This window comes from Anas acuta, chromosome 26 (assembly GCF_963932015.1).
Source record: "Anas acuta chromosome 26, bAnaAcu1.1, whole genome shotgun sequence".
Taxonomy (NCBI): Eukaryota; Metazoa; Chordata; class Aves; order Anseriformes; family Anatidae; genus Anas; species Anas acuta.
The window spans coordinates 5,324,523-5,352,161 of NC_089004.1; the positions used below are offsets into that span (position 1 = coordinate 5,324,523).

Below are 27,639 nucleotides of genomic sequence, written 5' to 3' on the forward strand. Positions count from 1 at the left end.
GAGCCAGCACCACGAGGGCATTTCACCCCCGTTACCTCCACGTTTCAGCTGAGGGGCCTCTTCCCGGAGGTGGACAAATCCAGACACCTCCTCGTGCTGCTCACAGCTTGTAAGGATTTTTTTTTTAAATGCAACTCAAGGTCTGAGGGCAGCAGCACGCAGCCAAAGCCCATCGCCGCTACGAACACACGAACGAGCGAGCACACACAGCTGGTTCTCTCACGACCAGGGTAAAAGCTGCGAGGCACGAAGGGTGACGGCTCAGATCCCACTGCTGGTGGTGGAACAGCCCACTGAGGCACAGCCTAAGCCTGTATGCTGATGTCAAGGTAAGATTTTCAAGGCCACCAATTGATTTCTCATGAAAACACAAATTCACGAGGAACTTCTTCTTGTAAAAAGAAAAAAAAAATGGAGACAGGCTTGTGTTTCTAATCCAAATGTACGTCTCTTTATTCAAACCAGGGGTAATCACTGGTTAGTGCAAAACGCACCTAACCTTTTGCCTGAGGGAAATCTACATCTTAACAAGGCCTCCGTTAACCCCTAATGAAATCCACAGAGGATTTGAAAGAGTTTGAAGCACAGACCTAGCGCTGCGCTTCCTAAGTGACTCTGTGCGTCAACAAGTCTGCACCTGCCTTGTTACCAGTTCTACACCGTCAGGTAACAACAGCAAAATACACTCAGTAGATTTCTTTTTTTTTTTTTTTTTTTTTTTTTTAACTCCCAGAGTTTCTGAACCATCCGCCCCACCGCTAATGTCAGGAGTAAGGGGGCTGCAGCTCGCCCTCACTTCCAACAGTGCTAACGGAAACCCTGTTTTAAATTAAAAATAAGCCAGCATACATAGTAGAAAATTTCTCTTAAAAATTTCACAATCTGTAAATGTATATATTTTTTTTTTCTTTTAAACATAAAAGTTTACAATATACGGTAAAACAAAGGCTCAGGAAAAATAATTTCAAAAAAAAGAAACCTGAAGTTTTTGAATTAAAGCTGAAGACATTTTTAAAACCCTGTAGTTTGAACCAGTGACATTTATTTGTGCTGATGGGTTAGAGAAAGGAAAATATTTAAAAACTGCAGTCCAAACACCCACAGCGTTGCCTTCAGAAGCCATCTTCCCCCACCCCCCAAAAAAAATGTTGTTAGGTTTTTCTTCCATCAAGTATGTGATTGTCACAAGTTCCGAAGTCTGGGGCTCGGCTGCTCCCAGGCCCCCCCGTGGGGACAGAACTCCCTGATTGCCAGCCCACGCTAGCGCCTGTAGGGGTGAAATCCTTGCACGTTGTGGTTCTGTCCTCGTCCAAAGCCGCTTCCTCCTGCAGGTGGGCCACTGGATGGTTGCACCGAGGGGCCTCCGTAGGGAGGGGGTTGCTGGCTGGGATCAGAGAAACCTTGTCCAAACCCACTCAAGTCTTGTCCATACCCTGGGGAGAAGGAAAGAAAAGGCAGAGGTCAGCTTCCAGCCAGCTTCCAGCGTCCTTCACGCGCACGGAGCAGCAGAGGTGCAAATTCAAGTCCTGACGCCACTCCCTCCCCCCACGCAGTCCCAGGAACACAAACCCTTTGATCTAACACAGAAAGGGGAGCTGCTGCTTTCAGTTCTTCACCTTATCTGCCCCCCGGTACAGGAGGAGAACCCAGGAGGCGTGCAGAGGTGCAGGTTGCACTTTTGAGGTAACCCAGCCTAGCCAGCAGGTCAGACTCCCACACTGCTGCTGTTCAGCAGCTTCAAGTGGCTCGCTGGTAGGCTGTCAGTTCATTCTGAGCAGCTTTTTTTTAATTTCATTTTTGTTTCTAGCAGCGTGAGGTCCAGCAGAGATGAAGATGTAGCAAAGAATTCTTCCTGGCACCTCTGCCTGATGGCGGAGAGCTTTTGGAGCCAAGCTTTGTAAAGGCAACTTCACCTTCCCTGAACACTCAAAAACTGCTGCTGCTGAAAGGACACACTGGAGAAGATGCTTAAAAAAAAAAAAAAAAAGCACTGCTGCCTGAATGTGTATTTTCATTAACTGGCCTCTTTCAAGGAATGCTCAGTTCCTAAATTAGAACTGAAACATGAGGGGGCAAAGCTATTAGAGCAGGATCCCAAAGGCTGCGACTGCTCCACCCGTTACAGAGTGTGTAGGGGAACCTGAACTTGGAACAACTGACGTGCTTCCCCTAAGGCTCATCGCATGAGCAGGCTGACATCCACTTGCTGCGAGTTCAAAACCAAAGTTCCACTTCAAAACCTGCCCCCGCTCCCCACTGCTCGCTGCTGCAGCTGCTGCTGAATGCTTTAACCCAGCTGAAGATCAGCAGCAGTGAACAAGGACACAGCAGGTCCCCACATCCCCTAAAAATCCACTGCATCAGCGCGTGGGCAGTTTTAAACTTGAAAGGACACTCAACTGCAGCGCACACAGATCTGTGCAGGAAATTAATATTTATTTACATTAATATTTATCCTGTTCTTCCTCAGCCTGCAGAACCCAATGCTCCCCTGCTCTGCTCAGCGAGGCTACGACCACCTGCACCAAAGCCCAGAGTTAGGCTGGGCAGAATTTGGGAATAGGGACAAAGGGCGGAGATGAAAAGCCTTGCAGGAATTCTTGCTGCCAGTGTGAGGGAGAACTAGATGTGAATTAAGAACGCTGAGAAACTAAGAAATTTAATAAAAGTTCCCTTAATTAAATACAACTCAATCATAACAGCAGCATCAGCACAAGCCTCAGCTATAAAAGATGGTATTAAGAACCCTAATTGCTCGGTACGTTTCTGCAGTTCTGCTTCTCCCTGTGCAGGCTTAAAGCAGGTTTAACTCTCTTAATCCAAAACAAAGTCTCTTAGCACGTCTTCAGTATTTCAATTTCAAGCTCTGCCTGTCTCTCAGGACTTGCAGCTGCTAATGAGCCTTAAAACACATCTATCACAAGGCTTCTATTAGCTAAAAATGCTAATCCAGGCTTTTTTTCATACCAAGATAAGCAGACTACCAAAAATACAATTTAATTGTTTGCCAAGGGGCGAGGCTCAGAAGGAAAGAAAATGAAGTTATTCTCACTGCACAGCGCAGTGTTAGAGCATTCGGTGGGGGAAACCACAGCTCCCCATTTGGTTATCAAAAAGGAAGCCCACAGCACCGAGCTGAGCAGCCAGACACGTAACTGCGCGTTGTCTTCCCTCGCTGTGGCTCCTGCTGCAGCTCTCAGCTCGCACCGTGAAGCAGCACACAGCTCACCTGCCCTTCCAGAGGGCTCTGCTTTCTGAAGGAGCCGTGCCAAGCTTTATGGTCTCAATCTCTGGCTTGCAGAACCTGAGCTCTGTTCAGTTACGCAAGAAAAAGTGTCGCCAGCACAGCAGCTTTGGAAGCAATCAGCAGCATCATTCGTATTTCAGTGGTGAGCTCCCCCTCCGAGCTAAGGAGGGTACAGAAGTGTTTTAGGAGTGTGTTGCCCTTGCTTGCCCAAAGTAAACATTTGAGCCACGTCGCTCCCCCCACCCCCTTAGAAGAGACCCTGCAAGAAACACAAGTTAGTTTCCCCGAGGCAGACAAATCAAGAGCATTGGTTGTAAATAGGCGCCACCTACCTAGATCTCTCACTGCTCAGCCTGACCATAAGAGTGTAAACAAAGTATTGGCGCGTAGCCTGAAGGGTCTTGAGAATAGGTACCCAGCCCTAGTAAGAAATGAGGAGACCAGGGTGACGAACCCCGAGAGAGCCCTGTGCAGAGATAATTTTTTCAGGGTGAGGGAGACACACCCGTGTTAGCGTTTCATTACTCGTGTTTACGTTCATCCCGGCTGTAAACATCGCAGCATTTAAGATGCTGTCAAGCCAGGACAAATCTGAGAATGCCACAACAATTAGATAACGCGGTGCCTCTTTAAAGCCCATCAGCCTTATGCATTTCCGTAAATACCTGCAGATCAGCTGGGCTGCCTGTTGTGCAGCAGTGCTGCTAATCTGCAAACACACAAAGAGCTGGAGCTCTTTAAAAAAGTTTTCAAAGGTTTTCCAGGTAGCTTTGTGGATGACTGCTGCACATCGAACACCTCTTTCTCTGTTAGCACTTGTGCTCATTAACAGATTTCAAGCTAAGAAACCACTCGAGGTGAGAGACCACCTTCAGTTGTGCCTTACACCAACCTTCTTAGCTCCTTCCTCAAACTGCAGTACCACACACCTTTTCCTCCCTCCTCCCTCCCCACCCAGCACTTTTAGAGACTAATTAGAAGCACTTTAAATATTTCCCTGGGAAATAGGCTTCCTGGAATATACAGGAGGCGAGTGGTACTACACACACCAAACAGAGGAACCCCCACAAGGTTGGAAAACAGATTCTTCCTGGACTTCTGAAACACCACAAATGTTGGCTCCCCGCAGAATGTAAATGATTATGCATGGCTCTGTGTTTTATTTAGTAGGGTCCACCCTCTCTCAAAAGGGATCTATCTGCAAAGAGACAAGTTCTTGCAAGACAAGAAAACCTTCCTCTTGAGTCACAAGGGCAAAGCTTTCTCTGGCAGCAACTGTGTTTAGAACAAATTTTAAACATTTGAAGCTCATCAGCATGAGAACATCTGCTCGCTTTACAAATGCACCTGAAAGGCTAATCTTCCGTGTTTTTTTTAAACACATTTTGCATTTTTGGAACTTCAAATGGTATCTATTCAAATAACTTTATGAACTGTTCTTTACATAAGTTTCTGCAGGCACTTTAAATAAAACAGTCAGGCATATGCTCACACATGGAGAATCTGTCCAAGTGTAGAGCAGCAATCCTAATCCATGGACACACTGCATGCAGAAAACTGACTGCAGAAGTGGAAGACCACCAATTATTTCATCTTCAGGAAAAGGAGCATGCCACAGACAGGTCTTAGGGACAACGCTGCTTAGAAGTAGGAGTGTGTGGAAGAGTAATATGAAAACTCCATCTCGGTTTCCACAGAGAGGAGCATGAGCACCTATCCAGGTGTAGGTTTGGTTTTATTTTGTTTGGTACTGCTGCCTGACTGGCTTAAAACTTGTTACACCAATGTCTTTCATCACTATCTCAAGCAGTTACTTATACCACAGCACAAATAAGCACTGCCGAGGCATTACATGCTTCTGACAAAACTACAGCTTGTGATAAGACAGGAAAGGAACAGGGGATGGGAGGAAAAAGCATGCAGATTGGATTTTAATACCCCATACTGCTTGCATCTCGATGCTATTCTTAAACTCTACTCTCCGATCTGATCAAAGTCAGTTAAACAAAACAGCTGTCTACAAGCTGCATGAAGCTATCAGAGAGGAAAAAAAGTTTTAACTGCAGATTCAGGGAGAGAGCAAATCAGTGACTTATCCTACAACTGCAGAAGTCTCTGAAGACTATCTCACAGGATACAAACGATGTCTAGAGTTGGTTAAGAAAATACCCACTGGCTAGAATACCTGCTGGATGATTTAAGGATCCCTTGAAAGCTGGTGGCTGGCATTCCCCCCCTTGACAGAAGTGCCATCGGTGTTAGCGAACAGCTTCTGAACACTGACTTTGCACTCAGGTAGGAAAGCAAAGCAGGGAGGGAAGAAGGATCAAGCTGAGTTTATTTTACAGGCAGTTACTTACCAAATTGGCTGTAAGGGAATTCTGGCTGAGCAGTTGGGGGTTTGCTCATGTCCTGAGTTGCCTGAGATGGTGGTGGTGGTGGTGGAAAAGCTAGTGGTGCTGCCCCTGGAGTGGCAGGTGGAGGGGGTACTCCAGGTGGGGCAAACTGGTCAGGTGGAGGAGGAGGAGCACCATAACCAAAACCTGAAACACAAAGTGCAACAGATGAGAAGACATGGATATGGGTCAACGCCTCCCTAAATTCTTGCTTGGATTTAGTACAATGCACTTTTTTTTTCCAGTAACAGACTTGTAGGTATTTAAGTCAAAACTTTTGCTACTTGTAGCTGGCAGGCAGTAAAACCAACTTACATTGTAACACAAAAAAAAAAGAGTGGCATTTCCTACCTTTTTTAAACCAAGTTTGTGACTAGACTTTTCAAAAGGTGGCCCGAGGGCGTAGATGTTCAAATCCTATTTACGTTTCCAATGCCACTTGTGACCTTAATTCCTTAAGCTTCTCGAAAAATCCCAGCCTGCGTCTAGCCCAGGTCACCGTGCAATAATCTCTTAAGTTTTCTCACAGATGTCATAATAGAGGTACACAATGAAACTAGATTTGTTTAGCGAGAGATTTGAGCTAGAGAACAGACTATTACAGCACCCAAGAGAAAGCAACCCAACTGCCTGACAAAAATAGTTGCTTGTAACTCCAAATATACAATCTCAGCAGAGAATTTAAGGATAGATTAAAAAAGCATAGGGGAATACTCCAAGTCCAGAGAAAGATGAGCAAAAGCCAAACCCTGAATTTGGTGACGGATTGCACTCAGACTCCTGGAGGTCACTTACTAAATGGTGGAGGGGTGCCATAGCCCTGTGGAAATCCTTGTGGAGGTGGGAATCCCCCAGGAGGTGTAGAGACTATGTATGAGGTAAATGGTGGTGGCGGTGGAGGAGCTCCTCTGCCTGGAGGAGGTGGTCCATATCCACCTAGAAAATTAACAGAAACAAAGAGCTGAAGAGGCTCAATAACGAAAAGTCTGCATTCTCTAGATGGGGTAAAGCTGTTTCCGCAATTTCAGATGCAGCCTCAGCCTTCTTTAAATTCTTACTTTGGGAAATATTTGTCCTCCAAGTATCCCTGCAGTAAATAATTGTATTTGAGAATGTAATTCCTTGATACCGAATTAATGGAGTTGGCAACACCGGGATGCATGTCAGCTCCCTTTTCTGGTTTGTTAACAACACGCTGTCGTCTTCATTCTTTAAGGACAAATTCAATCAGGCTTTTAAACATACAGGCTGTTAAATACTACAGCAATCCACAAATCTCTGTGGATTCTTAAAGAAATCACGTCCCCACTCAGCAGGATTTTTCTATTAAAATCAGTCCCATATAATGTACTTACCAATCGCCTGTCCAGCTGGCACCCACATCCCTAAAACAAAGCAAAAAAAGCAAGTTATACATGTACTGAAACTGTTTAATATGAAACAGGAATGATTTAGGGAAAGTTTATCTTGCTTTAGGCTCTGGAATACACTAGATATCCTCCCAGTGTCCCTTACATTTCTTTCGGTCAAAGATTTATTTATTTTTAATGGTCCAAGATGTCTTAAAAGACTGAATTATTCAGCAAATAATGCAGAAACATGCAGCAATCCTCAAACTGAAGTCAGATGGAGTGCTCAAAAACCGAGCACATCCAGCCAAGAAACCGCACTAGTATAAAAACCACCGACATACTGAGAATCACAGCAGACTACACATCCAAGGTATTTTAATACATTATCAGGTTTATCCTATTTATTTTTGAAGTTTTTGAACCATAAAAACACCTTCCGCATTCGTTGCAGCATTAAGATAGAGAGATAAATGCATTTACGCTTCACGCTAATCTTTCCAGTAGATCAGCTATCGTTTTCTGTACAAATAACCACACTGAAAATAATCTCATTTCTCAATTTGTGCAGTTGCAGATTAGCACATCTGTGCAGAATGTCAAAGCCTCAGCTGCAGCTTTCAAGTTAATAAGCACCATGGGGAAACGAGCAATCCCTCCACTGAGGTATCATCTATTGTAGCAAGAGATGAAGCACTGACACTCCCTTTAGCCCCCCAGGTGAAAATTTCTCATATCGGAGCACGCAAGTTCTGTTCTGTCAAATGCAACTCAATTATGCCGCTGTATTTCCCCATAAGTTATCAAAACTGTCTTCGGATGAACTCAGCATATTTATCCCATCTTCAAAATCTGGTGGGGTTATAGCCATCAAAACCAAAACACACGGCTGCTCCTTTCAGCCCTTAAGGGTTCAAGCTAAATCACGACCGTTATAAGCACTAAGTGCTCCCCTGCACCACTGCTGGCCCCATAGCTGCTTGTTATTTTTCCAGGCTACATTAAGCAATAAAACCCAGAGACAAGACCATCTGTTTTTCTCTCATCCCTTGCAAATTTTACTTATAACTTCCTCCGAAACTGCCTCATCCTTGAAAATGCCTATTTTAACAACATTTTTCTTTCAGGTCTCAAGCAGGTCACGCTCCCACAGCTGGAGTCCCAGCTTGAGCTTTCTCAGCACCTTCTCCACGTTACCAAAAACCACGCTGACTCCATTTAGGGAGAGGCAGAGCCAAACAGAAGAGGCCAAGCACCTTCCAGAATGCGTGCGAGGCTCAGCACAACCCACTGACCTCTGCCCTAAGCAGCAACGTGTTTGGGGAAAAGGAGATGAAGGACTGGTCTCAGAAGACTCGGGAAGGACTGGTGCAGTTTTAGTTCTGCTATCGATAATCCAGCACGGAGATAGCGTTGACGAACCTGCAAATTCTGTCTTTTGCCACTCTTACCAAGTTATCGGCAAGCTTTAAGGACAAGACTCGCTCACGACCATGATTAGGACATCCAGAGAAGTACCTTGAGGGCCGTATCCTTGCTGCCAGGTAGGAGGGGGCTGACCTGCCCAGCCATTGGCAGCGCTCGGCATGATCCTGCTTCCCCACTGACTGGCGCCGGGCGGCCCTGGAGTTTGGCTTTTGCTATCCCGAGGTTCTGCGCGTTTCACCTCCACCTAAACAAACAGAGTCGCCATTTAGGAGAGATGCTGCAGGTCAATCTACCCCCCTTCCCTTCACACACACCCTTAATTAACACTTAAGACTACACTTAGCATCTTATGACTTATGTCTAAGTACTTAATTATTAAACTTAAGGCCGGTAATTTAAAATGTTTCTCAGGTACAGTATGTGTGATGGTAAGACGTTACGAGTCCAGCTATTGAGGTATTTCAAGCAAAACACATCCTACAAATCATTTATGTTTTACCATAGTACAATATTCATTGGCTTTAATCTTAAAACAGCAGTACCCTCTTACAACAACTCTTCACTTAAAAAAAAACGTAATCTTTTAAATCGTTTATAGACTCTTTTAATAGTTAAGACAGGAGTTACAAAGACGATATTTTCAGAAAAAAATCGAGTAAAGAGTACACTCTGAAAAAGGGTACTAATGCTTTAACCATTCCAAGCGTTTGGGGTTCATTTGAAAGTTACAGTTTAAACCCACCCCATCTAACTGCAATTTCAGCTCGGCTCATACCTGAGAAACACACATTTGTTTGGTTGGTTTTTGTTTGCTTGTTTGTTTGTTTTTTTAAACTTAGAATTTATTTAAATGTCTAATGGAAGATAAAGACTTACCTTCCCCAGGCTAACGCTTAAAGAATCTCAATTAACTCAAACAATGTCAGAGGGAATGGATGTGATAAGAGAATCTTACATTACATCTAACAAAAAAGTAAACAAACATGCAAGTAATAAAAATGGACAGTTGAGTCAATAAGAAGCAAATCTTCATACTGTGTTAAGTCAGTGACAAAAGCCCTCCTGTTTTTAAAATTAGTAAGCCACAGTGCTTAACTTATTTTATTCAAAGATAAAATGTCCTAGTGTTCCAAGCCATCGAATAAGTGCATTTGACCTACTTAAAATAAGCTGCACATTCAATATAAACCTCTCAAAAAAAAAAAATCCAGTTTCTGATTTAATGAAACACTCTCAGCACTCATGCATGCTGAATTAAAGCCTTTTTTATTTTATGATTAATTTTAATGGGTGCCAGAGTACAAAGAAAATAAATCGCAATCATCAATGGGCCTGAGTAGTATGGAAAATAAAGTATTCAGAATTCTTCCTGCCATGTCTTAAAAACCATTCATGTCAGAGAACAAACAGGAAATAGGCACAAGGCAAGGACAAAGCCCCCCACCCCCAGCCCACTGCAGATGCCCCAAGGACATTATACATGACAGTAACCAAATCTCTGTCAGCTGAAGGCCTTTCCAGAGAGGAACCAAGGGAATTTTTCAAAGGACTCAAATTAATGAGTCTTAACACATTTGCCTTGAGGGAATTCGGTTATTGCTTACAAAAGCAGAGTCCTTCTTGCAATTTTAATTTTTTTTTTTCCCCTTTCAACAACATATGGATTCATTTCAGCAATACCTTTTTAATTACCAGAAAGAGAGAGATACCATTTTTAAAGCAGGCATTATTAGTCAATGAAGGGAGCGGAGTGTGCTGCTGCTCGTTTCTCTGTGTGGAAGAATTCCATTAATTTTTCAGTGTGCATTTACAAGCAGCGAGCTGCCAAACTGAGGGCTGAAAAATGCTCGTGCAATATTCTCAACAACCAAGTTAAAATTCTGCACCTGCCTCGAGCCCAGTTTACACCAGTAAATGAGGCACCTCCACCGGCTGGATCCGAAGAAATGCTGCAGATTTCTGCCTTTTATGTCATTGAAAGGGGAAAAAAAAGAAAAAGAAAAAAGAAATTTCATTTTCATACTGGAATTGTTTGAGAAACAAGGGAGAACTCTGAATTAGCACTGACAATATTCTGCAAGCTGGCAGCACAAGAGGTGACATTTTGAAGGCTCGCACAGGGTTCTCCATTCTTTCCCAGACCCATTACAGCAGATGAACCACCCTTTGTTCGTGTTTATATTTAGCATGTGCTGCTTTGTGACGTGACCTCTCACTGAAGTGGTTCGTGTAAGTTTAAGGCAATTTCAAGGAAAGATCAGAGGCTGGATGCAGGATGCAATTCATACACACACCAACGTAAATAGGTTTCGGGCTGTCAGTGCCTTCGCTCACAAATGGGAGTGCTCAACTGCTCACAGGAGGAAAATGCTAGTAATCAAGTACACTAACGGTCTTGATTACACAAACACATTTCTTCATTTGCTGCATTTCCATTAACTAAAAAAATCAACTCACCCCTCAACCCCAAAACAAGTTCACAGGGATAAAAAGCATTCTGTACTGCGTAATTAACCAAACAAAACTCCATTGATTGGCAAGAACATATCCCCTGCTAGCTAGGTAAATGTTTATAAAATACCAGGCTACAGGAAGACTTTAAAACACAATGCAAAATTTGAAAATGCAGTAACTTAAGGTGAGTGACAGTATTCTCGGGTTTCCTTGAGATATATTCTCTCTAAGGTTGGCAGTTCTAAGGTTTACTTTAAAAACTGTGCGTAGAGAAAAAAGCTGCAAGGACTTAATTTTACCAGAATTTCCTGTGGTTAATTTTCCTTTCAGAAGTTATGATTTTCCCTGTCTAAAACTGGGGTGTCCTGAACAATTTTCTCTGCTTTTCATTTGTTCCACAGGTACGAGCATGTTCCTTGCTGAGTAACATCAAAGCAAGCATAAAAAATTCCTCCCTATCAAACATCCACTTGCTGACAACACAGTATGAAGATGAAACAACCAGAGGTCACTTAACTGCATTGTGGTTAAATACTATATAGAGTACGTGGGTTTGTATCAAAGTTTCACAGTAAGTGACCCAATTTTTTAAAAAACCAATCCTTCATGATGTTTTTGTTTTGTTTTGTTTCGACTCTTTTAGTTTAAGATGATACAAAGCAGATTTTCTCACACCATCTAAAATTTGAGTACCAAATACACATCTGAAGGAGTGGTATCTTAAACCAAGCCTTGAACAACTCAGATTTCATTGGGATTCTCGTTTTCAAACGGCTGGACACACCTACCTTCTACCCTTGCACCTAGGAAGCAAATCAGTGCTCAGAAGATGGGCAGTCGCCATCAGTTCCATCCAACACAAGCTCCATTGAGCCAGAGCAACCCCCCAGGTCTGTAGCACAAGGCCTTACCCAAAATAGAAATAAAAAATAACAAGAAAACAACCCGCAGCCTAAAGTTCTCAGGCTTTCAGGATCTACGTCGCTTCTCTGGGCTAAGACCCAAGCTAACTGCCTCTCTCACCTGCTTAAGCAAACTCAGAAGACTTTCTCCACCTTCATGGATAAAGCCTTGAATTTGGACTTGCACGCTCTCCCACCTCGCTGATCGGTACCTAGGTTTGGTCACCAGTGAAATTGCTAGTTGCCCAAGACTTGGTTCTTTCTTAAGGTAAAATAAAACTACAACTACACACTTTTTTGCCCATGATGTCGTGAAAATGCATGTTGACAGCCTGGTCCACTGATTGTTCGTCCTCGAAAGTAATAAATCCAAAACCTAGCCAACGACGAAGAGTGAATCAAGGTAGCAGGGTGTTGTGACACAAAACAGGATGATGAACAGTATTAGGGGCGGACCAAGGGTTCAAGCAGGGGTTTCAGATAACCAAGACTTGTGTTAAATTTTCAACAACAAAAAAAAAAAAAATCAGTCTGAGAAAATTGCAATGGATACTTCCCCGTACTTAGGCAATTAATGCCTCATCTTGGTTTCACACATGCAACTTACAAACTGAACAAGTTAACGATTTTTTTTTTTTAATTTGATTCCTAACCTACCCATCAGGAAATGGAAAAAAGTGCTAGCATAATCAGAACTGTGCCACATGATCAAATCAAAATACTTGTGGGACAGCAAATTAGAAGTAAAGAAGCTTGCCTGCTCCTATCTTTGATTTAAGCTAGGATCCCAAAGAAAAACTGTCCTGTCCCTGCGTCCCCAAGCTGCAAAGCATCTTCCTCCCGTCCCTCACCCCACTCTTCAGTTAGGGAATATTTTCCGTGGAAAAGAAGAACATTGTCTTTGAGATGTAGCTGTTAAAGCATGAAAAAATTTTACCACTCCATGGATGAATGAGAAGCTTCAGAAACTAACAACCTAGATCAGAGGTTCTCAAGTTTTTCATGCCTTGGAGAAAGCGCTTAACAGACGATCCTTGTTCCAAACCCGGCCTCCCCTGACGACCCAAGGAGCACGTCACACTTGCTGGTGTCTCTGTCTATTTTACTTCTTGCATTTCCTGCTGCTTTTCTCTCCAATGGCTACCCAACACTTTTTAGCTGCTCTTTTTGCTCAAGCTACTGACTGCTCGAGATCCCCAAGGATGCCTCACGCCCTTTTATCTGACCGCAGCCCTTGATGTTGGCAGCTCAGCTGAATCCAGCAGCTATTTAAAAGGCCGTGTGGGACGGGGGGTGGGGTGGGGGGTCTCATGCCTGTAGCAGACACTGGACGAGAGGCAAAGCCCCGGGTTCTAAATCGCTTCTGGAGGTCACACTTTGAGAACCACTGCACTTAGGTTGTAGCTGCTGATACTGCCGAGAGAGTGGCAAAATAGTGGTTAATCTCACAGAACACGGAGGCTGGTTCATGCCATCAACCACTTGTTGCTGGTGTAACAACCGAATCCCAGGAAAGGTAAGAACACATGCAGTACATAAGTGGTGCCATTCTTTAGATTAGCTAAGGGTAGAGCAATAAAATTAGAAAGAAAAACGAGGTGCGGCATCAAAAGCATATGGAACATGGATGCATTTCTGCTTTTCTGAAACCCAAGATTTCCCCCTTGGTTTGCATTTTGCTTTGCAGCTAGTGCTGACAGCAGCCATATATTGCTCTAAAGCGTTAAACAGAAATACAGTATCTATAACAGTTAGTGTCTCTCTAAGCTTATCCAACTGGGTTGGGTAAGCCCAAAGAGGCCTATTGTAGAAAAAGTTTATATATAAAAAATACACAAAGATACAGGCCAAAATAGATTCCAGCAGGTCAAATTCTGCTGTCAGCAACAAGAGCAAAAGACATCACTAAAATAAAATTAAAATAAAAAGGAAAAAAACTTAGCATTTCCCACACACAAGAGACTGGCAGTATAAACGAAGTTTTGTTGACCTGTGATGAAAGCAGCCTCAAAATTGAGAGCAGCATTTCATCACAATATATTTGTCTGAGGTTAAAATCTGCACATTAGAGCCAAAAGAAAAGTATTTGTATTTAAATCACACATTTAGCATTGCTGCCTTTATCTAAAAGGGCACGAGAAAGGAAAATGAGGGATACAATCTACATATGCAGGCTGCTCGCTTGATTCTGAGAAGGCTGAAGGAGGGGAACGGGTGGTGATATGGGGATGTGGTTTGTTGGATGCGAAGAAGGAAGGAATAAAGGTCATTGAGGAAGCCAGCAAAGAAAAAAGCATTCAAAAGGGCCAAACGCTACAAGATAAGGAACAGTGAAGAAATCAGAATACAATACACAGAGAAATGCCGAGAACGTGAAATTTTAAAGACAGCAGAAGTGACAAAACCTATCATCAAGCAGCTTTATTTTTCAGAAGACAGCACTTTATTGAAGGCTGGAGAAACTCGTTGCCTTTAGCGGGAACCCAAGTGGACTACCAAACAGAGCTACGAGGCTGGTCTGCAGCCAAGGGAAAGAGAACACAGCAAGAACCTGTAAATTACTTCCCAGTGGTCGGTTCAGCAGAGAATAGAAAGCATGAGAAGCAGGGACTGCAACAAAGCCACTGTTTCACTTAAGATGTAACGAGGCTGGCTGTGCTTGGGACTCTGGCAAGAATTCTGATGAAAGCAGCGCTTGCAGAAGAGCTAACCACGAGGAGGTAGGGGCAGCAAGTAAATGAAGGCAACTCGGCTGCTTCGAGACAGGCAGGCAGCTCCTCGAGGGCATCACGGTAGTTCTGACACTGAGAACCTGGTTCCCAGCCTTCTTGTGAGAAGCTGAGGGTGGAGGAACGCTGCTGGGATTAGTAAGAGGGGTGATTTGTCCTTCCTTCTACCGGCAAACTGGTGACACAGCGTGCAGGAAGGGATGTGTTCAGAATGCAAGGATGGTAAAAGAGGAAAATGGAAGGAGGCAAAACTGACAACGATTCAAGTAGAAGATGGTAGCGAAGTGGCCTTTTAAAATTTATAAAGATAGAGTAATTCAGGTACCATGTTAAAGGGACAAGCGGGGACTGAACAGCACTGTACAACAGAATACAGATCAGAAAGGAAGCGGGAGAAAATGTGTGCTGGGATGCACGACCAGGAGCACCAGATACAAAGGAGCAATTTTTCCTAGCACACCCCGAGGGATTAACAAGGCCATTTTTGGAGATGACAGTTAGTTACACTACATAAAAGGAATCTAATAGAATAAAAATGAAAGCCAGAGCAACAGGATTCAAGAACACTGCTTAAGAAGTCAGACAAATAAAGGAGAAAGTACTCTGCAGTACAACTGCACACTGGATGGAGACAGATAGGTTTTCAAACCTGGGCACATTTGTCATTTCTGCTTCAAGCTACCAAGTCGTAAGTGGACCAGAAGCCTTCTATTAATTTTTTTTTAGTATAGCTCTAAGCAGAGAAGCCATTAATTCAGACCAGGATTAATCCAGAGCAGGCATGATGTTTTAGTATCTTTTGCTCAGAGGCTGCAAGGCTGGGATAAATATCACAAAGATATAGATGATACAATAGTTACTGGAATAATTCAAAAACTTCAACCACAAATTATACTCATTTGCCCTTATCTTGGTCTCCACTGCTTCCTCTACTTGAAATTAGATGCTCTAGAGCATTTAAATGGATGAATTTATGTTCTGCTTAAATAGAAGACATCTGTTGAAAGAAGGTTAAGATAGCTAAGGCAAGAAAACAAAAAACAAAAAAACAAATATATTGAAACTTCGTTTACACTCCAATTAAAGACAAAGCCCGTCCCTCCTCTGACTGTGGAACTGGCCTGTACCTCTGTGATAAATTATCACCTAGAGAGAAGAAATCTAAAGAGATATCGTTAATCACAGTCAAACAATTCACAGAGAGAAAAGGAAAAAAAAAGAACTTACTTAACATTACCATACTTTACTATGAAACACTTAAATATGCCACTAAGGATGTATGTCTAAATTAAAAATAAAACTAAGACTTAACAGCTTAATAAATATGAAGTGAAGAATATATTTCTTAATAATGAGTCAGAGGAGAAATGAGAGTTCAGATGGCAAACTATTCTCTAGCATGTAGAACATGCTACTAGGTGGTAAGTGCAACTAAGCTTCACTTATTTCAAATATTGCCTCTTAATAGTCAAAACAGATGAGAGATGCAATGGAAGGTGGATGGCATGAAGCTTGCTTCGTATTTTGACCAAAGGTTACCAACTCGATTAAAACAGTCTAGAGAGACTTTGTGGGTTTTTTCCATTAAAAAAAAGCAGTCTAGCACATAGGCACTATGTATCCCAATCAAAATATATGTATTTTTGAAAGCATTTTATGTCGTTTAAGAACTGCTTTTCTCGGATTTTAAGTGAAGCCATTTAACCAAAACAAAAAGCATGTAATGGATGGATTCTGTCCTAATCCCATGTCCAGAAGTACTCTGAACTAGAGCACCCCCATGCAATTATAAACATCAACATACCTTTCATGTGGAACAGGAGGAAAGTCTGATGAGATTTTTCCCTACTGTACCTTAAACCACAGGAGTGGCTCAAGAATCAAATTTCATTCAAATAAAAACCAGCAAAAAAAAGAAGAAAATGAACATGAAACATCTGACTTTAAATGCACAGATACCAACTCAAGCTGTAGATGAAGAGTCTGCACTTAATGTGCTATTTGCCCAGCGAATTATTCTTTTTCCTGAGGCAACACAGAAAAAAAAAAATCTACCTTTTCTGATGGTGTGAAATAGTTTGCCATCTGACTATAGGAGAGTATGAAGAAATTTCAAGGACAAACTAGATCAGCCTTTACCTCGGGGCCTCTGTTTCTCTGCGTCATAGATCATTACAACTTCAGTGACCTGGAAGAGAGAAGGGAAATTCTACTAACTGTGCTACCAGGGGAGCGTTATAAACAGTTACCACAGGCTGGTTTCCCGCACTCTATCCACAAAGCACAATTAAATGCTTGATGTAGCCATCAATACCAGTCTGTCCTAGCACAGTGCAAACAAACTGGGAATACTGCTCTTTATAGGAGTCTAAGAAAAGCCTGGATTCATCTGTTCCAAAAAACTGCCTCATTTTGGCTTTTTAAGGTCTCATCACACTTAAGGTTTTAATCTAGCGTTAAGGTTGCTCCACTGTTTATACTCACATTATAGCCCATAAAAACTCTAAAGGTCTTGGGTTCTCAACACACTGTTCATCAGCGTTGCTTCCTAAAACTGCTTTTTCTTTTTTTTTTTTTAATTTTCACTCTCAGTACGAAAGGTACCTTTAACTGCATTAAAAATTTGCAGTTTCTCCGAATTCCTTGTGCAATTCGTGGTGCAGTATCAGCTATAAACTGATGCTTCAAATGGCATTACAGAAACATTTATGGGCGATCAGTATCAGAATGCATTTAGCTACAAAAGGAAATCAAAAAATGAACTGAAGGTCGTTCAAGAACTTTGAAGATTTTCTTCAAACTAAGCATCAATATGAGCTAAAACTTAGAACAGAAGCAGAGATGCAACGTTCATTTCAAAGGCAATATTAAAATAGCTGGAAGGAACTGCCTTAAAAACTTTCAGATGGAGAAACAGTCACGAAATGTAGGTGATGTCATGGAATCACAGCTCTGCCCTCAAGTCCATTTATTTTTTTATTTTTTTTTACTATGATCCCCTCATTAGCTTAAAACTCGATGCAAATCCACCTTTTACTGACAGCTAGAAAACATACTTTTCAAGTTATTACACCATACACACTCACTCGAGTGTATCCTATGGGATGCTAACAGCTGAGGTTTATCCCCACTAGGGGATTTTGCCACATGACAGTGGCAGACTTTTTTCCACTGCTCCGTTTGGATCCCATCCTTCACATCGACCTTATTTCCCATCCAATTACCACGTCTCAGAAACAATCCCTGCTTTTGCCTCATCACCCTGTGGCTACAAAACATGCACAGTAACCTCTGCTTCTCCAAACACAGCTCATTAAAACTTCCACGTTGGCTTCCTGATTTCTACCCTGCTGTTAAAGTTCTACTACTTACTTTTCAAGGCACTTACACTTACTGGCTGTTGCCTTCTGGTTTTGGTGGCACATAACCCTGTATCTCCCAAGCCATCCAGAGGTCAGAACTGGAAGTTTTCCTCAAGTCTGCGAGGAAGAGCCTTTAGAAATGATGCCCCACAGCTGTGGAACATGCTCCTCCACCTTTATTTATAAGTCTGGTGCAGACTTTCAAACTAAAGAAAGGGTTATTAGCAATTCCCTTTTGTATTTTATTTAAAATTTGAGGTAATCATTTTTAAATAGTACTGTTGATTAACTTAGCCACTTGAGAAAGAATCAACTAATCCTTTGCTGCCACTAAGAAACTGTATAGAAAAACAATTTAAAAAAAAATCAGATGACACTGAACACCACTCAAAGATGGCAAGCGCGCGTGCACTGGCACATCCTGGAATTCAGCTCAGGGAATCTTTAAGTATTTCAAAATTATCTACAGCTGAGTTTAGTAATTGAGCTTAGTAATTTACCATCTTGGAAAGAAGCCACAATGGTTGGGATAAATGGGAAATTAAATCTAATTAGAAAAAAATCCGAAGATACACTCGTTTTAGTCAGAAGTTATAAACTGAATTATACACAGTTGCATAACATGAGCAGCAGTTTCTCTCTAGAATGGATATTCCAGGGACAAGAGAACTCAGCTCACTCCAGATATTGTTTAAAAGCAACCAGTGTTAACAAAATAATGGCAGGAGACTGAAAATTTAACCAATCACTTATTCAAAGACAAGTGTTTTAGGTGTAAGCTCATGGAAGTGCTTCCAGTTCAAAAAAAAAATAAAAATAAAAAAAATCACACAAAACTACCACTGAGCTGTAAGTTTTCAATTGAGAAGCAAGAATTTTTCTAAGCCACCTAAACTCAGGAGCATTTTCTCCCTGTGCAAGAAGGGACCAGAATAATGCATCAGGCAGACTTAAACGAGAGGAGACGGAGGAAGCAAAGTGAGTTACTTATCAGAGCAATAGATTTTGACAAACAGCAAGATGCACTTCGAGATGATGAACGTTTAGTACACTATCACAAAATGCTTCAGTATGTGCCTATAGCAGTTTGTCTAAATTAACCCCAAATTTGACAGCTTGATGAAATCTGAGGAAAGGCAGCGGGGAGGGAAAGCATCTTGCAACCAACTGATAACTGCCATCATGCCGAATGACTCACCACTCCGAATTTCTTGAAGTATTCCCTGAGCTCAGTCTCGCCACAGTTATGAGGAATCCCACCAACAAAAATTTTATTTGATTTATTGTTATCGCTCCTGGATCCTTTCTGCTAAATCAAGGAGGAAAAAAAAAAAAAAAAAAAAAGAATCAGTCAGAAGGACAATGAGGTTGGCTACTTCAGTCATTTTTGTGCTTAAACATGAACAATGGTCTCTTGGAGGCTGAGGGGGAGCCGTCTCCAGGCCTGGAGCCTACTGTTCATTAAAGGGAAGCAACTGCACGCTCTCAGCTCAGAAGTTTAGCATTCAGTTAAAATCCAGCCTCTCTTCTTCAGAAGATCAGAGAAACGGGGAGCATGTTCTGAGGCCATTTACTCATTTTTTAAATGAAATCAGATTAGCCTGCAGGGGATGAAGTAGGCTGGAAAAAAGTATCAGTCCTGCAAGCGCCCTTCCAGACACTCCTTTCAAGACTTGAAGAACTCCACTGAAAGCACTGCAAAGAGCTTAAAAAAGCACCACACCCACAAAGCGAGTTTAACACAAACACAAAGTGTTTGCTAATAACTCCAGTGTACTTGGACTCTTACCATAAAAAAAAATCTAAGTGTATTTTTCAGAAGTAAAGCTTACACTTGAGGCCTGCCTCTGCCTCCTAGTTTTAGGACATGGGAACGATCCACATGAATTCAACGCAACAAAACTTGGAAACCAGCTACGACACACCACGTTTAGCTCCTTACCCATCCTTCCTTTGGCCGTGTCCGTTCGGGTTGCATCCCCCGAGGTGTACATGGCTTTGGATCAATCTGGAAGAGATTCCAGCTCGGTCAGATCTCTGCGTGGAACACTGTTCTAGGAAGTTTTGTTTCTGGCAGCTGAACACAGCGCTGCTGAAATTCAGCTCCTCAGATAAAAGCTATCAGCAATACAGCACTTCTACAACGTGACACAGATCACCGAGTTAAAGCTGTCTTACAGTAAATTAAATGCAAAAAACAGGCAACTTTTACATTATCCAGTATGCGATAAGAAGTCAGAGTTTAAAACATGTATTTGAAGCAGTCTGGGAAAAAAAAAATCAAAAAAAAAAAATCAAAAACCCCACACCAGAAAATGAAACACGAAGTCAACTTACATTTCGGCCATCTAACGTGTGAGGTCTACTGGCCAGTACTGTTCCCACACAGTTGGGATCTTTAAATTTGACAAATCCGAATCCTCGAGACTGGTTTGTTGTTTTGTCTTTCATTATTACACAGTCTACAACTTCTCCATACTGGGAGAAGTAGCTACGAAGCGTTTCTGTTAAAAGAAGGATATATTAAACAGAACCAGATATTAACGTTACCAGGCTGTGTTCAAAACCACGAGACAAGACAGAACGAAGCAGCTGAGCAAGTTCAGACTTGAGCTAACCATCTTCTGAAAATGATCATGCTTGATTTAAACAAAATGATTTTTTTGCCACTCATGCAAAAGAACAGCAATATCACAGCAAGGAAGTGATTTTAAAAAGTTGTCATCTTCTGAGTTGACAACCTCAACACAAAACAGAACGCAAAGAAGCAAAACAGTGATTGCAACTTTCTCTACAAAAATTTTATGTTAGCAGAAAAAATAGCAGGAATCTCAACCAAATTTCCCTACCACGGTATCGCCTGATAAAAAGCTAGGTGTCTGTGTGTTTGGTTGTACATGAAGGGCAGGCCCAACGACTGTAGAATACATAGCTTACCTTGCGTTGTGCTCCAGTCCAGGCCACCCACAAACAGTTTTCTGCAACGGGAGCACAGAGCAGTGTTAGTTAGGGTGCTACAGGAAATGGTTTCATCTTATTTAACGAAGCAGTCAGCTCTTCTGAACAGCTCTGCTGGTGCTGAGGCCTCCAAAATACAGGATAAAGCCAAGGCTTCACCAGAAAGCCTCGATTCCTCGTGACAAGCACCTTGTTTTGGGAAGACTGAGACAGAACTGGAGCACACGCTTTGTGTGCCAAGGGCACGAGCAGAGCTTGTACGTTTATTCGAGAATGTTTTGTTCTTTCATGTGAAGAGAAGACAATTACCAGGACAGCCAAAGCTCCTCGCAACTCCACACTTCCAGGAATTTGAGAAAACGGCATCACTTTGAGAAAGCTTTTGCTAGCCAAGAGGAAAGACCACGGAGCATCGCCCAAGTCCGTTTACCTGCTCTCCTGGGGGCAGAAGGGAGTTCCAGCATGGAACACTTCATAGCTCACGAAAATGTGTACAAAGCACCGCTGAAATTGTTTGAAAAGCGAGCCAAACACATCATTAAGGTCGCATTCTACCTGCTCAACCCCTCCCCAGTCCAGGACGCCTGGCTCCCAGTTTCCTTCCCAACTTCTCGTGGCAAGAGAACAAACCAGCAGCTGCAGGGCCGTGCAGCTCCGATTTAAGGATGAAAACAAACCCCCAAACTTCTGAGATAAAGCAAGCTGACAGAAGACCAGACACCGTGGTTTAAGACACCTAAGTCTATTAACTGCTTTAATCCCAGGCTAATGACCGAGAGGTGCACAGTGCTGCGTTAAGCCTTTGAAATGGAGTTCAAAGAACAAACAGCTTGAGCTCTTCCACAGCCATTTGCTACCTGACGTTGAACATTACGAGGTAACTGACAACCTAAATAGGTTAAAAAAACTTCGCCATACAAAAATGGATTAGGAACACAGCTGCTGCAACACTCCCTGAGAAGTCAGGTGTTGCTTTTGCCACAATACCTGCAGTTTGCGCATTTGGTGTTACCACCACGTGAAAAAACAACAGCAGCAGTTGAAGTTATTTAATATCAACTTAAAAACACCAAGCAAGAAATGCACCTGCCCTGGGGAATGATGTGGCCAGCTTCCACGGGCCATGTGGTCGAAGCCCAGTGGGAATCCCAGCTAAAAAACTGGGGCGTTACCTGGGATTTCTGTACTTGTTTTCTAGCTGCATAACTGGGTAAGAGAAAGGTTTTGAATTTGTTCCATGCTCGGACCAAAAAGCTTGTGTCAGCCCTCAGGTTTCCTTGCTGCTGGGTTCCCAAAGTACGGTGCTGGTAAAAAAAAAATGAATGTCCTCAAACTGTTGGTTGGAACAAAACTCGTCCCCTCCTTTTACTCGTTACTCCTTCACTCCCGTAGCAGGACGGGTCAGAATCGCCTTGGTTTACCGTCACCGTCATCTTCTAGGGAAATGAAAGCAAAAGTGGAACTGCCAAGTCTAAGGTGGGAAGGAAACTGGTGAGGCAAGCACGAAGGAACAGCGCAGCAATTAGTTGTGAAACCGCGGTACAATCCCTGCCTTCCAGATCTCTCCACACGCACGAGAAGGTCGTGACTGAAACCCAAAGTGAACCCCACGCTCCCAACCCGGGACAGCTCTGAACCAAGCCCGTTCTCCTACAGAAGCCGCCCGGACCCGCAGCGCTTCGTGTCGGAGCACGCAGAGCACTCGGGGAAGCAGAGCGAGAGGAGCCGCGAGGCCGCCTGCTTGGCAGCTCTTTATCAACCTCAGGGTGTGACAAGGCTCCCATGCAAAATATTTTACTCTCTAATTAAAGGCTAGTTGAAAGCCACCCCGGCGTTTGGCCCTTTTCGGTGAGGAGCACCGACGTAAAACATCTCCAGTTAATGGTTTTGTGTCTGCGCAGAGCCGTGCTGGGGTGATTTACCCCCCGAGGATGCCCCTCATGCCTCGGATCAATCCTCCAGGAGAGGAACCACCTTCTGCTTTCGTTTTCTACTCACCCGAGCACAGCTGCAGGTTAGAAGCGGAAAGCTGTGGTTCTCCCTTTTCCAAGCATAACTAAGAAAAACCATTCTCCTAATAAAGGCCCTTGTCCTCAGCTCCTTTTTAGGAGCCACTAGAGCAGCAGGAACCAGCAGTGCCCATGCAGAGCAGAGAGCTGCTGCACAGGGGCCAGGGCAGGACCTAGAGGGCTTGGCGAGGCAGGGAGCTCACGGAGGAAACCCACAGCGCTTTTTTATGGCTTCATTTCTCCGTGCTACGGCATCACATCACAACCCTTATGCAGTAACAGTGAAAAAAACAAAGTAAAACAACGCTCTAAGGGTGGAGATGTGCTACGTACGAAGCTAAGGGTGACCCAATCCAGCATGAGGTGGTACCAAGAAGTCTTGCTCCATCCAGGCAAACCTGAATCCTCAGCCCCTGTGAGCAGCGCCAGCAGGACACTTCACCCCCTACCAACCTCCTCTGCGAGCGGGCCTGTTTTCTACTTGCCCCCTTCAGGATAAAGCTCTTCTCAGGACAGGAAAAGCCCCCCCCAGACCCCCCAGTGGCAGCAGCACCAGCTCCAGGGAGCTTCCTCACCACCACCCAGTTTGGAACAGCCGAACCGGGCCAGCAGTCCCCGCCAGGCGCAGACTTCCTGCTCCTTCCCACAGCTCCCCCTTCGCCAAATTCACACGTGGGACACGCACAAATCCACGTGGCTCCTCCTCGTGCCATTACAGTTCTGCAAGTTCTGCAAGAAAACAACTTTGTCTCCTGGCAGCAAAGAGGAAAACCTCATCCGATGCTCGCTCAGATCGAAGTTTTGATGATGCCCATCGCCGTGCTGCCTACATTTTCCCCACGTGTTGGGTTTGGGGTTTTAGAACTGAGCTCGATAGCCTGGCATACGAGATCAATTTCTACGAGATCGGTTTGAAACACCAGCTGCACTGACAGAACACCAAGCTGGCTGCGGGGAAGGAGGGCTCCCTGCAGTCTCCGGCCATTGAAACCTCCCCATTCCGGGATTAATTCCTTGCAGTCACCTTCCCTTCATTTAAACAAACAAAAAGGCCGGGTTGCCTGAGGTCAGCAGCAGCTGTATGTAAATACACGGCCTCAGCCACATGCCCACTCCGGGACAGACTGGTTTTGGGGACACGGAGTGAAGGCAGGAGTTAACTGCCCCCACGTGCCCCAAAAAGCAGGGGAACACGGCACAAGAACGGCCTGAAGCAAGAGCTGTGGGACCTAATGAGGTCTCTTTCTTTCTTCAGCAGACGCAGCTCGTCGGAGAACTTTTACCCAAGTTTCACAGCCCCACGTGTTCCACTGCAACTATTTCCTGACAAAGGTTCCTTCTTCTCTCACGGAAACGTGTCTAATGCTGAAATAGCTAATTCCAGAATTAATAACAAAGCATGCAGAGATACGTGGAAGGGCTGAAACTCAAAAAAAACAAAACATACGAACTCCTTGCCTACGTAAAATAACGTCAGTTTGACCACCATCTATCTTTTTAGTGCAGCTCCAACGAGTTCTGGCCCGTAGGACGCAGCAAGCTCAGGAGCAGCACTCTCTGTCACTGAAAACACTCCAAGTCCCAACTCCAATCAATAATGCTCTCAAGCCCCTACCTACTCATACCCCCGTGAGGAGTTATTTTGGTTTCTGAACTTCAAATCCGCCCAGGAAAGTGGTTCAATCCACAACTTCCTATCAAGTTTAAGACTTGCATCACAGCAGCCTTCAGAACAGAACTTCCTCGCACGGCTCTCGGCAGCTGACCAAAACTGCGCTTCATCCTCTCATCTGAGCACTTCTGGGGAGGGAGGGAAACAGAAAATCACCCTCTCCAATTAAGATCTGGTCCTTTCAAATCTGATTACGACTCTGCAGGATCAAAACCTGAGCAGCCTGCAGCCAGGAGCCACCAGGGCTGCTCAGGACGGGCGCTGATGATCCCCCAGCGGGGGCTCGCAGCCTGCGCTCACCTACGGGTCTCGGACATGTGCCTGCTTGTGGTGCCTGCTGTAAGACACCGGGTAGTGTCTTATGGGCCACGATCCAAAAAAAAGGGCACTTTTGGGGCTAAACCTACATATTTAAACACGCCTCGTGCAGTGTGTGCTGTTCATGTGATACTCAAGGCAGTTTTCTTGCTCCTCGTGTTTTTAAGGCCATACAAACGAGGAACACACACGGTAAACGAGCACCCCGTGCCAGTTCCTTTGTAGTGAAAGCCGAGCAGCCCACAGGGTTTTTTCATCTTCTTTTTGCCGTTTCCCACTGAAGTCTACAGGCTTTTATTTAAATAGCTTTTTTTTAATCTTCTCTTTGCTGCTTCCCGTCCTAACACGCGGAGTCTACGGGCTCTTCATTTAAATATTTACATGTCGGGTGGTGTGGTTTTTTTTTTTTTGGCTGTTTCCTGTTTTAACTTGTGGAGTTCTCCAGGCCTTATCGGCTTCCAAAGATGGCACCGGGATTGCCCCAAATGTACCTTAGGAGAGCTGAGGCCTGAGAGGGAGCTGATAAGCGGGGTGGGAGAGCTGGGAAGCGCCCCCCCTACAGCCTGACACCCCCTGGCTGGGCTGGGGCAGGCCTCTGGGGCCAGGCTTTGTGCTGGAACCAGAAAATCGCCTGGAAACCCACCTCGGGCAAGGCCTTGGGAGGGTGAGGAGCGTTGGGGGCTTCGTTGTCTGCATCGTGCCTGGGGGAAAGGCTTCGGGACCCCCGGGGGAAGGACCTGGGACCCCCGGTGGGACTGGAGCAGCCCCGGCCAGGCCTTGAGGTGGATTTGGGGGGGGATTTAAGGTTTTGGGGGGTGGTTTGGGGGGGATTTGGGGAGGATTTGAAGGGTTCTGGGAGGATTTTAGAGGGTTTGGGGATGGTTTTGGGGGGATTTGGGGGGGGATTTGGGGAGGATTTGAAGGGTTCAGGGAAGATTTTAGAGGGCTTGGGGGTGGTTTGGGGGGGATGTGAGGGTTTTGGGGGTGGTTTTGGGGGGATGTGAGGGTTTTGGGGGTGTTTTTGGGGGGATTCTGTGGAAATTGGGAGGGATCTGAAGGAGTTTGAAGGGGTTTTGGGGGGAATTGGGGAATTTTTAGGGGTTTGCCGGAGGGATTTGGGGTTTTGTGTGTCGGGGGGGGGAGGGAGGGTTTCTTTTTTTTTTTTTGGGTGCAATTCCGAGGGTTTCGGGGAGCCGCGCGGTGACCTTGGGCCGCGCCACCTGCCGCCGCGGCGGGGGGGTCACGTGACGGGGCCGGGCCCGTGCCGGTGCGCGCGGGGCCAGCATGGCGGCCGGGCCCGGTGGGGGGGCGGAGCCTCCCCCCCCCCCCCCTTCCTCCTCCTCCTCCTCCTCCCCCCCCCCTCCCCGCCGCGGCCTTCCCGTGAGCACAACCGGAGCCTCCCCCCCCCCCCAACCCCAAATCTCCCCTTTCTCCCCCTCACCCGATCTCATCGGCGCCTCCCACGCTGTTCATGGCGGCGGCTCCCGGGGGGGGCCGCGCCCGGTTCCGGCGGCTCGTTCGGCTCCTCGCTTTTTTTTTTTTTTTTCCTTTTTGTGTTTTTTTGTTGTTTTTATAGCTCTCTCTCTATATATTTTTGCGCTTCTTTTCCGCTTCTTTCTCCTTGACTCCCTCCCTCCCCCCCCCCCCCAGGAGCTGCAGCAAACGGCCGCCCCCGGGCCCGGCCTCCCCCCCCGCCCCCCCTCCTCTCCTCCTCCTCCTCCTCCTCCTGCTCGCCGCCGCCGCCGCCCGCCCGCCGCGCGCTCCCCTCAGCGCCGCCAACGGCCGCTGCGCGCGCACCTGCCCCCGCTACGGGGTCTCCGGGGCCGCGCCCGGGAAGGGGCGGGAAAGGGGCGGGGCTAAGGGGAGGGAGGGGGCGGGGCTAAGGGGAGGGAGGGAGGTGCATGGGGGTGAGTGGAGGTGGGAGGGGCGAGTGGGTGGGCGGGGTTTGTGGGAAGGGGGCGGGGCCTCGCAGCAGGGGGCGGGGCTTCGGGGCGGGTGGCGGGCACGGTGCAGGCAGGGAGAGGGGCACGGGGCGGCCTCCGTGCATGGCCCTGGTGCATGGTTGCAATGCACGACACAGCACTGGTGCATGTTGCAATGCATGGCACGGCCCCAGTGCATGGTTGCAATGCACAATGCAGCTTCGATGCGCATTGCAATACACAGTGCACGGCCCTGCTGCATGGCACAGGTTTAGTGCATGGCCCCGGTGCATGGCACAGCCTCAGTGCAAGGCTCCAGTACACAGCGCACCCCCACTGCATGGACCCGGTGCATGGCTGCAATGCACGGCACAGCACTGGTGCATGTTGCAATGCATGGCACGGCCCCAGTTCAAGGCCCTAGTGCATGGTCGCAATGCATTGTGCAGCCCCAATGCACGTTGCAATACACAGTGCATGGCCCTGGTGCATGGCACAGCCCCAGCGCAAGGCCCCAGTGCTCAGCACACCCTCACTGCATGGCTGCAACGCAGGGCACAGCCCTGGTGCACGTTGCAACGTACGGTGCACGTCGCAAGCCCCCAGTGCACAGCACGCCCTCATTGCATGGACCCAGTGCATGGCACAGCGCTGGTGCAAGGCCCCAGTGCATGGCACGGCTTTCCTGCATGGCCCCAGTACATGGCACAGCCTTGGTGCACGTTGCAATGCATGGCACAGCCCTGGTGCAAGGCCCCAGTGCACAGTACAGCCCCAGCGCATGGCCCCAGTACTCAGCACACCCTCATTGCATAGACCTGGTGCATGGTTGCAATGCACGGCACAGCCCTGATGCACATTGCAATACACAGTGCATAACCCCCGTGCATGTC

At 45.5% G+C, this 27,639-nt stretch overlaps 1 protein-coding gene across 4 annotated transcripts; it reads right to left on the reverse strand.

Annotated features, from left to right (window-relative positions):
- Positions 1–423: 423 nt before the first annotated feature.
- DAZAP1 (DAZ associated protein 1) lies at positions 424–26,467 on the reverse strand. 4 transcript variants are annotated; one of them, XM_068661874.1, is made up of 13 exons: positions 26,266–26,467; positions 20,805–20,845; positions 20,205–20,371; positions 19,810–19,875; positions 19,066–19,176; positions 16,645–16,693; positions 12,070–12,152; positions 8,511–8,664; positions 6,999–7,028; positions 6,439–6,579; positions 5,608–5,790; positions 3,580–3,668; positions 1,345–1,433 (listed from the first exon to the last, which is right to left on the reverse strand). In XM_068661874.1, the coding sequence occupies exons 1-12, from the start codon at positions 26,295–26,297 to the stop codon at positions 3,589–3,591; spliced, it is 1,137 nt and encodes a 378-aa protein (XP_068517975.1). In that variant the 5' UTR covers positions 26,298–26,467; the 3' UTR covers positions 1,345–1,433; positions 3,580–3,588. The 4 variants fall into 4 exon arrangements, with proteins under 4 accessions (XP_068517974.1, XP_068517973.1, XP_068517976.1 ...); XM_068661873.1 differs by lacking the exon at positions 3,580–3,668 and having other exon boundaries at positions 424–1,433; positions 19,066–19,173; positions 26,266–26,465; XM_068661872.1 differs by lacking the exon at positions 3,580–3,668 and having other exon boundaries at positions 424–1,433; positions 26,266–26,465.
- Positions 26,468–27,639: the final 1,172 nt, after the last annotated feature.

What these genes read in the sequence shown, in the direction of transcription:
- DAZAP1 (XM_068661872.1), bottom strand. Translation starts at nt 26,297, where the DNA reads ATGAACAGCGTGGGAGGCGCCGATGAGATCGG. An exon ending in ACTTCAAGAAATTCGGAGTG is followed by an intron (nt 16,694 to 19,065) that starts GTGAGTCATTCG and finishes TCTCTCTTCCAG; the next exon opens with GTCACTGAAGTTGTAATGAT. An exon ending in ACGACATCATGGGCAAAAAA is followed by an intron (nt 8,665 to 12,069) that starts GTGTGTAGTTGT and finishes CTGTTTGTTTAG; the next exon opens with GTGGAGGTGAAACGCGCAGA.